Genomic DNA, 11,379 nt, shown 5'->3' on the forward strand with positions numbered 1-11,379 from the left:
CCCTGTGGTGCTCCCAGTCCCGCCCCCAGAAGATATGCTCCAACCAGTGCAACCCAAACAGGCCACACCCACCAGCAAATCGGCACCAGCTACACCCACACAGAACATCCCCTCACTCCCCCAAGCCCCTCCCGCTAAACAGCAGACTCCGCCCAGCAGCGTAGACCCAACGGCCTCGGAGTCAGGTGGGACTAATACTCGTTTACTTTTCAAAAACAGCTCACTTTTTTCAGGTAATGATTCGAGGTGTCTAAACTTTCGCCCCTTTTTCCCCTCCCTCTGTCTCTCTCTCTCTGTTTCTCTCGCTCTCTTTTTCTCTCTGTAGGGTTGTCCAGTAATAGCTCCAGTGCCCTCAGCTTAACCCCGCCTCCAGACAACCTATCTGCCAAGGAAGCCTCCTCATTGGACACTCTTCAGTCCTCTGCCTTATTGGACAGCAGCTCCTCTATCCCTGCCTCCAATGCTGTCTTTGAACCAATCAAATCTGATGCCTGTAAGTGTGTGTGATGTATGTGTGCACATGTGAATGAAGAGTCTAAATGGCAGGATCCGTACAGTCATGAAAAACCTGGAAAAGTCATGGAATTTTAAAATGGTTATTTCCAGGCCTGGAAAAGTGCTTGAAAAAAGTTTTGGAAAAGTCATGGAAATTAGTTGTATTCATATTTTCAAAGTTATTTACGCTGAGTTTTTAATAATTAATTTGCTTTTAAAATGTAAAAGAAATACGCTCAAAATATAAGCAGGCATACACTCTCACTGAAACGTTCTGTGGCCAAAGTAACAGTAACAGTAAGTAAGCGGACGGGATAATGCCAGGGAAGTGTCGATTAAACCATGCTTGGCTACAAATGGCAAAGTACATGATATGGGTTAAAAAAGACGAACACCCGGGACGAGCAACATGTAGGTTGTGTGGTGGCAAAACATTCGACATTTCAAACATGGAAGAGGCGGCATTAACCATTAACAAGCCATGCCAAAGGACGTAAACAGAGCGCTGCTGCTAGCGAAGCTACAGCAACCTGGCTTTCTCACCACAGCAAGGGCTACGCCGAGCAGCACGTCACACTTCTTGGCTACCAAGCAGGCGTCGATAACTCATTCTGTAACGAAAAAGGAAGTCCTAACTGTGGAGGTAATGTGTCGCATTATTCTTTTAAATCATTGGAAGATGCCAGCCTGCTATTTCGATGAATGTTCCCCGATAGCCACATTGGAACACAACTGAGTCATTCCATGGCAAACGTCAACATTAAGGACAATCTCCCCACTCGATCATCCATTCAATGATGTTCATACACTTCTTAATAGTCCCAAATATTAGCTCTCTACTCCCAATAGTTTTGTCACCGAAAAATGTTTGAGCAACTAAGTTATGTGCATTTGCAGACGCTTTTTAGCAGCGTTTTCTGAAGAGCCATTTTCAAAGTATTTAAGCCAGCTCCTTCAAACTTTATAGGCTTAAAGTTAAAATCAGTTACCATTACTTGAATATGGACTTGAATATGGTTCTGCCTCATTTTCTCAAAATTCGTTTTTTTTAAATCTGGGTTTTTTTGTACACGCCCAGCATTCAATGGCCTATGGGAGCATATTCAAATGCTAACAAAATGCACTAAGTTTATGACACAGAGCGTAAACTGCATATTTTTGTATACTGTACGCTTTGGAATTGTCATTGTTAGTTTAACATTTGATCACTTTTTCATATACACAGAGATTTCACAAAATGTTTGGTCATGGAAATTTTGTTTAAAGTCATGGAAATCCATTGGTCAAAATGTGTATGAACCCTGAATTGGGTGTAATTGAACCGATAAGGCATTTGAGCCCTAATGGCCGTTTGCACACAGGTGTGTGTGTGTGCGTGTGTGTGTGTGTGTGTGTGTGTGTGTGTGTGTGTGTGTGTGTGTGTGTGTGTGTGTGTGTGTGTGTGGAGCTAGTGGTTACTTAGGCAACATTGAGAGACTTATGCCAAGGCTGATAAAGAGGTTACCTTTCCCCTCACACACATGTATGCACACACACTCATGATTCCATTGTACAAGCTTCCCCTTGGCAATGTCCTGAGGTTATTGCACATTTCACCGGTTGCAATGGTGAAAAGCTTAAAAACAAATTCCTTGTCTTTGTGTGTGAAGCGTACAAAGCTCCACAGTGAACTCACACTCACTACATATGCAGTTACACTTAGACTGGTCTCTCCCATTCACTACATATGCAGTTACACTTAGACTGGTCTCTCCCATTCACTACATATGCAGTTAGACACTTACAATGGTCTCTCCTATTCACTACATATCATGCAGTTAGACACTTAGACTGGTCTCTCTTATCCTGCCCCCTTCACCCACCCCAGGAAGCCCTGTCTGTGGGCAGCACAGCGTCTTACTGTTAAGGCATTTGAGAAATGAAATGTGTTTGTTAAAAGCAGTGAAGCCCAAACTACGCTCTGTGAGTGACTGAGTGAGTGATGGCTGTCCCAGTTCATTACAGCTGATGAGCCTATTCTGTACTTCTGTTTCAGTGTTGGACTTCCCCAAGGAGATGTCCGAGATGTTTGACCCAACTAAAGGTACCTGCCTCGTCAGCTGAGTGTCTTCAGTGGTGCTGTAAGCTCCAGTCTGAGTGTCTATAGTGGTGCTGTGAGCTCCAGTCTGAGTGTCTATAGTGGTGCTGTGAGCCCCAGTCTGAGTGTCTATAGTGGTGCTGTTAGCTCCAGTATGAGTGTCTATAGTGGTGCTGTTAGCCCCAGTCTGAGTGTCTATAGTGGTGCTGTTAGCTCCAGTATGAGTGTCTATAGTGGTGCTGTGAGCCCCAGTCTGAGTGTCTATAGTGGTGCTGTTAGCTCCAGTATGAGTGTCTATAGTGGTGCTGTTAGCTCCAGTATGAGTGTCTATAGTGGTGCTGTTAGCTCCAGTCTGAGTGTCTATAGTGGTGCTGTTAGCTCCAGTATGAGTGTCTATAGTGGTGCTGTGAGCTCCAGTATGAGTGTCTATAGTGGTGCTGTTAGCTCCAGTCTGAGTGTCTTCAGTGGTGCTGTTAGCTCCAGTCTGAGTGTCTATAGTGGTGCTGTTAGCTCCAGTATGAGTGTCTATAGTGGTGCTGTTAGCTCCAGTATGAGTGTCTATAGTGGTGCTGTGAGCTCCAGTCTGAGTGTCTATAGTGGTGCTGTTAGCTCCAGTCTGAGTGTCTATAGTGGTGCTGTTAGCTCCAGTCTGAGTGTCTATAGTGGTGCTGTTAGCTCCAGTCTGAGTGTCTATAGTGGTGCTGTTAGCTCCAGTATGAGTGTCTTCAGTGGTGCTGTTAGCTCCAGTCTGAGTGTCTATAGTGGTGCTGTTAGCTCCAGTATGAGTGTCTTCAGTGGTGCTGTGAGCTCCAGTCTGAGTGTCTATAGTGGTGCTGTTAGCTCCAGTATGAGTGTCTATAGTGGTGCTGTGAGCTCCAGTATGAGTGTCTATAGTGGTGCTGTTAGCTCCAGTCTGAGTGTCTTCAGTGGTGCTGTTAGCTCCAGTCTGAGTGTCTATAGTGGTGCTGTTAGCTCCAGTATGAGTGTCTATAGTGGTGCTGTTAGCTCCAGTATGAGTGTCTATAGTGGTGCTGTGAGCTCCAGTCTGAGTGTCTATAGTGGTGCTGTTAGCTCCAGTCTGAGTGTCTATAGTGGTGCTGTTAGCTCCAGTCTGAGTGTCTATAGTGGTGCTGTTAGCTCCAGTATGAGTGTCTATAGTGGTGCTGTTAGCTCCAGTATGAGTGTCTATAGTGGTGCTGTGAGCCCCAGTCTGAGTGTCTATAGTGGTGCTGTTAGATCCAGTATGAGCGTCTATAGTGGTGCTGTTAGCTCCTGTCTGAGTGTCTTCAGTGGTGCTGTTAGCTCCAGTATGAGTGTCTATAGTGGTGCTGTTAGCTCCAGTCTGAGTGTCTATAGTGGTGCTGTGAGCTCCAGTCTGAGTGTCTATAGTGGTGCTGTTAGCTCCAGTATGAGTGTCTTCAGTGGTGCTGTGAGCTCCAGTCTGAGTGTCTATAGTGGTGCTGTTAGCTCCAGTATGAGTGTCTATAGTGGTGCTGTTAGCTCCAGTCTGAGTGTCTATAGTGGTGCTGTGAGCTCCAGTCTGAGTGTCTATAGTGGTGCTGTGAGCCCCAGTGACGGAGCAGGACTAAATACATAAATTAAAAAGTGGTACAAATCTACATAATGCTGCGTTAACTCTTGTCTGGAAGGGAGAAATGCTCAACCAAAGTCAATGTTATAATATTCTGGGACTATTTCTAATTGATGTCTCTCTCCTCTCCCCTCTATATCTCTCTCCTCTCCCCTCTATATCTCTCTCCTCTCCCTCCCCTCTATATCTCTCTCCTCCACCTCCCCTCTTTATCCCTCTCCCTCCCCTCTATATCTCTCTCCTCCCATTTATATCGCTCCTCCCTCCCCTCTATATCCCTCTCATATCCCTCCCCTCTATATCTCTCTCCTCTCCCTCCCCTCTATATCTCTCTCCTCTCCCTCCCCTCTATAGCTCTCTCCTCTACCTCCCCTCTATATCCCTCTCATATCCCTCCCCTCTATATCTCTCTCCTCCACCTCCCCTCTATATCTCTCTCCTCCACCTCCCCTCTATATCTCTCTCCTCCACCTCCCCTCTATATCTCTCTCCTCACCCTCCCCTCTATATCTCTCTCCTCTCCCTCCCCTCTATAGCTCTCTCCTCTCCTCTCCCCTCTATAGCTCTCTCCTCTCCTCTCCCCTCTATAGCTCTCTCCTCACCCTCCCCTCTATATCTCTCTCCTCTCCCTCCCCTCTATATCTCTCTCCTCACCCTCCCCTCTATATCTCTCTCCTCTCCCTCCCCTCTATAGCTCTCTCCTCTCCTCTCCCCTCTATAGCTCTCTCCTCACCCTCCCCTCTATATCTCTCTCCTCCCCCTCCCCTCTATATCTCTCTCCTCCACCTCCCCTCTATATCTCTCTCCTCCACCTCCCCTCTATATCTCTCTCCTCCACCTCCCCTCTATATCTCTCTCCTCTCCCTCCCCTCTATATCTCTCTCCTCCACCTCCCCTCTATATCTCTCTCCTCACCCTCCCCTCTATATCTCTCTCCTCTCCCTCCCCTCTATAGCTCTCTCCTCTCCCTCCTCTCTAAATCTCTGCTCCCTCCATCCGATTGGCTCTGTCTCTCACCCTATTTCCCCACCTCAGTCCTTCTTAGTCGATGATGTTCCATGACTAATACAGTGTGTTTACAGAATGATCTGATATTGATTGATTGATTGATTAACTGATTCTCTCTCTCTCTCCCTCAGAGAGTACTGATCTTCTGGACGACCTCATGGCTTCTGAGGGTGAGTTTGTCAGTCTCTGGTTTCCCCATTGTGGGACAATGGAGTGGAGCATGTACTTCTCACATGCATCAGACATGTGTTGTACTTCTCACATGCATCAGAAATGTGTTGTACTTCTCACATGCATCAGAAATGTGTTGTACTTCTCACATGCATCAGACATGTGTTGTACTTCTCACATCTTTTACCAGGATGCAGTGGTAACTTGCAAAGAATGAAAAATGTAACTCTTGCTAAAAACTCCCCGCTCTCCCTCCTTCCTTCCTGCAGTCTTCTCCCCACTGCTGCGGCTCTCTCCTCCCCCAGGTGACCATGACTACATCTACAATCTGGACGAGAGTGAAGGCTTGTGTGACCTCTTCGATGTGCCCATCTTCTAGCGTTTCTCCCAAACTCACTCACCGCATATGTGGCATTTACTTGTCATTCCTTTTTTCCCCTCCCCCTGCCGAACAGAGTTGGCCGACTCTATTTTTGAAAGACTGTTGTATAAGCTGATTTCTTAAATGTGGATATTTTTCATAAACCTGTTTTGTTATTTTTGTAAGAAAAGCTAAATATGTTAAGAGGATCCTGGGAGATCAGGTCTGTCCTGTTTATAGAAGTGACTAATATGTCACAAGACTCTTTATGACATCACAAAGCAGTGGTCATCCTTGCCCAGATTCAGATTCATCTCCTACGATGTCACAGACCTTATCCACACCACGAAGATCATATGACCTCACTGGCCTTTGATGATGCCTCAACGTTTTTGCCATCATAGAAGCAGCTGATTGGTTGATGGTCATTACCTGCTCATAATTGTAGGAGGATTTGCTGCAGCAGCCAATGGAAATGAAATTGTGGACATTTAGGGGGTCGAAACTCTGTAGTACACACACATGCACACACTTTCACTCTCATTCAGGCATACAGTAACAATTACTCTATCTATGTATAAGGTCAACGATTGCATTGATGAAAGTGAACCAAATGAGGTGCATAAATGAAGATGAAAAATCATGTGTGTGTGTGTGTGTGTGTGTGTGTGTGTGTGTGTGTGTGAGAGAGAAAGAGTGTGTGTGTGTGAGAGAGCGAGCGAGAGATCACAGTGGTATGATGCGGGTGTGCATCCAGATGTGTGTGTCTGGCTGTTCTGGAGAACAAGCTGTGTGTGCGAGAGAGAGATCACAGTGGCATGATGTGGATGCATTGTGTGCATCCAGATGTGTGTTGTGTGTGTGTGTGTCTGGCTGTGTTCTGGAGAACAGAAGCTGTGTGTGTGGCTGTGGCTGTTCTGGAGAGCATAAGCTGTGTGTGTGTGTATCTGGCTGTTCTGGAGAGTAGAAGCTGTGTGTGTGTCTGGCTGTTCTAGAGAGCAGAAGCTGTGTGTGTGAGTGAATAAGAGTGTAGCCGTTGAGAGTGAACAACGGTGCTGTCAGAGGTGCTGAACTGTGCTAAAGCCCCAATTTTCCACTTCCGTACATTCATTGGTTGGTTGCCACTATGTTTGTGTGTGTGAGAGAGATATAGTGTGTGTGATGTGATATTCCAGGGGTGTTGCAGCTGTGATGTCTCTGTCATACAGTACTCCTCAGACACGCTGCAGTGCACTAAACTTACTTACCCAGCATCTTGAGCACTCAGATTACAGCATGCCCCTGTGTGTGTGTGTGTGTGTGTGTGTGTGTGTGTGTGTGTGTGTGTGTGTGTGTGTGAGTGTGAGTGTGAGAGCTGTAGTAGGGTGTGTTTGAGAGAGAGTGAGTCTGTGGTTCATGTTGTCTCTAGTGTGTAAATGAAGAATGCAGGTTGTGTGTGTGTGTGTGTGTGTGGTGTGTGTGAGTGTGAGAGTGAGAGTGAGTGTATATGATGAGATGCATATATTTTTGTATGTTCAGAAAGGACTATCAGACTCAAACTACTCTCAGTCGCAATTCAGGTTGTCATCATTTTAATATCGCACTTTACAGTCCTCGCGTCACTGCCTCCACACAGTGCTCCTGCTCCAGTGACAAAGTCTCATTTTTATCCAAACCTGCAAAAATAGCCCCAAACGCATGATGTAATCCCTGCATATGTCACTAGTTTGTATTCCCTTCCCATCAGCAATAAAATTAGTTGAACCCATGTGGTTGTTTTTGTCAGGCTTTCATTTCTGTGGCATTTGTTTGTTTGTTTGTTTATTCATTAAATAAGCAATACATTAATACATTTACATGGCAGGACTTTAGGTGGTCGCTCCATCTGCAGAAATGACTGCTGGGAGAAGATCCAACCAGTTCAGTTTGTATGACTGTGCAACAAGCCCTGATTGTTTATCCTGAAACGTGAATTTTTTTTTGACAAAAAAGTATTGTATTATGAAATAATTCAGAGCTTGGATACAACCTTTTTTTTAAGGATTTTATGTACACTTCAAGAAAAGAGCTTGTCCGTGTTCTCATTGACCGCAGGGGGCGACATATTACCAATCCTAATCCTCGAGAGAGAGGAAGAAGAGGGTAAAACGTGTGACGTGTAACTGATGCGCTGAAAACGTCATTCCGAAACGCTGATGTGTTACTTCTCTTCCATTGGGTTTGCTGGATTGCATGGTGAACTTTGGGCTTGTATTTAGCTACAGTATTAATTTCTAAACATGCAATAACGGGAAACAATAAGGCGACGATCGTTTAAACGTGTGAAGGCAAACACAGAGAAACGGGAAGCAGTCAAGGACATGGCGGTAGGTTATACATTGTCTGTCGTGTTCGTGGCGAGCTGCTTAGTCTACACCGTTATTGACATAACCAGCCGGTGAGTTAGCAAGGCCGTAATAGGATCTGAGTTTCTAAAGTACGCTTATGTTACCTGTTTTTTTCCAGCTAGATATGTACCGGTGTGTATGCATTATCGTTGGTCGTGATTGTGTTTATCGTGCTGAATTCTGTCGACATGCTGTCGACTCTGAATTTGACTAGATTCATTCTCCTGTTGTCCGGATGAGACGTTGTTTGCATTAAAATGCTGTCTCCCCTTTATAACACATTCACGTGCAGCCTAAAGGCAAGGTCGGTACGAAAGGAAAGAAGCAGATCTACGAGGAGAACGATACGACTATGAAATTCTACACTCGAGTCATTCTTGGAGCGAATGTAAGTGCCGATTGTCTCTGGCATTGCTCAGTATTATGATTAGCTAAAGGCACTGAAGTACTGTTGCCCCATATGGGTGGCAGAATAGTGTTGCTATGTGGCCTTAACGTGGCAGGGTGGTTTCTAGTAAAAGCATTTGATTATTGTCACTGACTTTCTTTCTTCTCAGGCCATATATGCGGGGATAAACTTGCTTCTCTTCTACAATTCGTCTACATTCTCGACATGGGTGAGAGCATGGCTTGTTTTACACACATTTCCGTGTCCTGATTCATCTTGCGTTGCTGATGTTTCTCACGTCTGGTTCTCCATAAGTGCTCTTTCTGTCACCTCTCCTGGTAACCCCCCCCCTCCCTGTGACCACCTTTGTGTTGCCATGGCAGCTGCTGCTGGTCTTTTCGCTGGTTGTATATGCAGCTAGCTACCGGTCCATGGCAGCCATGGCCAAGCCAGCCTTCGCTGAGGACGGGAGTTTGCTGGACGGAGGCATCGACCTTAACATGGAGCAGGGCATGGCCGAGTGAGTCTGTTTGTGTGTTTGCTTATGCTGACAGTATGACAGGGTTAAACACACAGGCTGGAAAGTCTGTTAAAACGCTGCAACACCGACACTGCCCTGAATTTTGAGGTGTGTGAATGTTTACTCCATATTAACAGGGCAGTACTGCCGACCAGGATATAGCTCACTGACACCTCGTGTGTGTGTGTGGGTGGGTGAGTGTGTGCGCATTGACCGCTACACTAAGAATGTATTTGTATATCGGCTGATCACTGTCTCTCCCCCCCTACCTACTCCCTCCCTGCAGACACCTTAAAGATGTGATCCTGCTGACGGCCATAGTGCAGGTCCTCAGCACGCTCTCCGCCTACTTCTGGTACATCTGGCTGCTGGTACGTCCACTGTCCTCAAATCACCCCGACCTCTCTGTCCTCTCATGACCCCCGGATCGGTCTGTCTTCTCATGACGCACTATTTATTACCTGAGCCTGTCCATCAACTCAGCTCAGAGGGGCAGGAATGGCTGATTGATCCTGGCTTTTAATCTGCTGATTGTATGTAGGCAGTATTATTCATTAAAAGAGACTTCATTTATGTAATTTTTTTTAAATTACATGATTTTCAGATGCCAGGTTTAGTGGGTTTCATGAGCAGACACCTTTTATTCTCTCAACATGACAGAAACCAGTCTGTGGCACTAACCACACAGACCTATCAAGGTTAACATGCAGTAAGTAAAGAAAGACATCAAGGGAAATAACAATGTGTGTGTGTGTGTGTGTCTGTCTGTCTGCCTGCCTGCCTGTCTGTCCCTCCTCTTTCTCTGTCTGTCTCTCTGTCTGTCTGTCAGGCCCCTGCTCGTGCGATGCAGCTGCTGTGGGTGAACTTCCTAGGTCCCTGGTTTTCTGCGTCGTCTCCGTCAGCCCCTGAGGAGGTGAACGAGAAGAAACAGCGACGCCAGGAAAGACGCCAGATGAAGAAATTCTGACCCCATTCTTTTATCTTTTTTTTTTTTTTTGAAAACCACATGATTATCCACAGCCAACCAGGACAGTTGAACTACATTACTCTCAAACAAACGTTTGGGTTAAAAAGTGGTGTGATCAAACACGTCATACACACACACACACACACACTCGCAGCCTCCTGTTCCAGTCCTGCCACTGTCTTGGTTTCTCTCATGTTCACACTCTCTCTCTCTCTCTCTCTCTCTCTCTTCCCACCCCATCTCTCTGTCTCTCTTACAGCTGTAAATTGCTCTTCTCTCTGATACCACGTGGGGGCAGTATACTTATGACTCTACTCAGGGCTTCCTCGCAAAGACTGAGCTGCATGGTTGGCCTCTGTGAAGTCCAGTTGTACGATAAAGCAGCTTAACTGCCTGTTTTAATGGTGTGTTAGGTGGCAGAGTTCTAAAGAGAAGCCCCTCCATGCGGACGTCTGTGAGTTGGGGTCAGCTGCATAGCAAGCTCAACATCAGTGACGGGTGTCTCTCTTGACCGGGCTCAACCGTGTGTCATATGTGTGTGTGGTGCTGGCATGAGTTAAGTCATTTTACATGTTTACAGTACAACGGTATTGAACCCGCAGACTGTGTGGTCCTTTGAAACAGTGCATGAAATGTAATGAATTGAAGGTGCAGATGTACTACAGAGGTGTGTGTCTCGAGCCCTTTAAAGCCAAGATGTGAGAAGCGAAATGATGTTGGTTATTCTCTGAAACTCGGCATGGCAATAAAGAATGACTGACTGTGTTGTGTGATCGCTGCCACTTCAGTTAACTGTTAACTGTTTCGCGGTTCACCCGTGGCTTGCGTGAACTCCTCGTCTGCTTGTAGAGTCTGTGTTTGGGTGGGGAGGAGATGAAGGCTGGAGGGAGACTGGCTGTGTTCATACTGGATGCACGGCCCTGGATTTTCATATTGAATATTTCTGGCCACTCGTCTGTTAGCTGTCCAAATATGTTTTTTTCCCCTGAAATGCTATATGTGTGTCTGCCTGAAGAACGCTACTGCAGTGTCTTAAATGTACATACAAAATAAATTTCAATATAAAACACTAATTTGCATTGTATTTGTTATCTTTAACGGATCCCGAAGACTAAATACGTTTTAATGTGATTAACATCTTATTCTCATTACTCATAACTGCTCCAAACAATCTAACCATTGCTTGTTTTCCCTTTTTCGCAGTGGGATCTAACCCTTGAGTCTCTAAACGCTATCTGTAATGAATGTTTTGGATGCTGCGCCTCAACACTGTCGTTTTTTAGTAGCCCGGTCAGCTCAAGGATACCATTGAGAAAAAATATATCGTGTTGTCTAAGTGAACAAACTATTTAAATAGATTAAGGGCCCTTTTATTGAACTAATGTAAATACATTAAACACTCCATTTGTCGTTAAGGTTTTCTTTTGTATAATGT

General features: G+C 45.6%; 2 protein-coding genes across 2 annotated transcripts in view; both read left to right on the forward strand.

The window, feature by feature from the left end:
• The window catches only part of e2f4 (E2F transcription factor 4), a 14,235-nt gene extending 6,802 nt beyond the window's left edge, over nucleotides 1–7,433 (forward strand). Inside the window, exons 6-10 of the mRNA XM_080855912.1 lie at nucleotides 1–185; nucleotides 326–493; nucleotides 2,531–2,578; nucleotides 5,303–5,341; nucleotides 5,612–7,433. The exon at nucleotides 1–185 is cut by the window's left edge and continues 95 nt beyond it. Of these exons, the coding sequence (XP_080712038.1) occupies nucleotides 1–185; nucleotides 326–493; nucleotides 2,531–2,578; nucleotides 5,303–5,341; nucleotides 5,612–5,721 (550 nt within the window). The 3' untranslated portion in view covers nucleotides 5,722–7,433. The remainder of the gene's footprint in view (nucleotides 186–325; nucleotides 494–2,530; nucleotides 2,579–5,302; nucleotides 5,342–5,611) is intronic.
• Nucleotides 7,434–7,909: 476 nt separating this feature from the next.
• On the forward strand, nucleotides 7,910–10,969 carry tmem208 (transmembrane protein 208). The gene is made up of 6 exons (XM_080856668.1): nucleotides 7,910–8,048; nucleotides 8,362–8,457; nucleotides 8,627–8,686; nucleotides 8,841–8,977; nucleotides 9,264–9,348; nucleotides 9,807–10,969. Exons 1-6 carry the CDS (start codon nucleotides 8,043–8,045, stop codon nucleotides 9,942–9,944), a joined length of 522 nt encoding a protein of 173 aa, XP_080712794.1. The 5' UTR covers nucleotides 7,910–8,042; the 3' UTR covers nucleotides 9,945–10,969.
• The last annotated feature ends 410 nt before the right edge of the window (nucleotides 10,970–11,379 follow it).

Source organism: Sprattus sprattus, assembly GCF_963457725.1.
Source record: "Sprattus sprattus genome assembly, chromosome: 18".
NCBI classification, from domain to species: Eukaryota; Metazoa; Chordata; class Actinopteri; order Clupeiformes; family Clupeidae; genus Sprattus; species Sprattus sprattus.

Coding starts and splice junctions, on each gene's coding strand:
- tmem208 (XM_080856668.1), top strand. Junction 8,458..8,626: donor GAGTCATTCTTGGAGCGAAT/GTAAGTGCCGAT, acceptor CTTTCTTCTCAG/GCCATATATGCGGGGATAAA. Junction 8,687..8,840: donor CGTCTACATTCTCGACATGG/GTGAGAGCATGG, acceptor TTGCCATGGCAG/CTGCTGCTGGTCTTTTCGCT.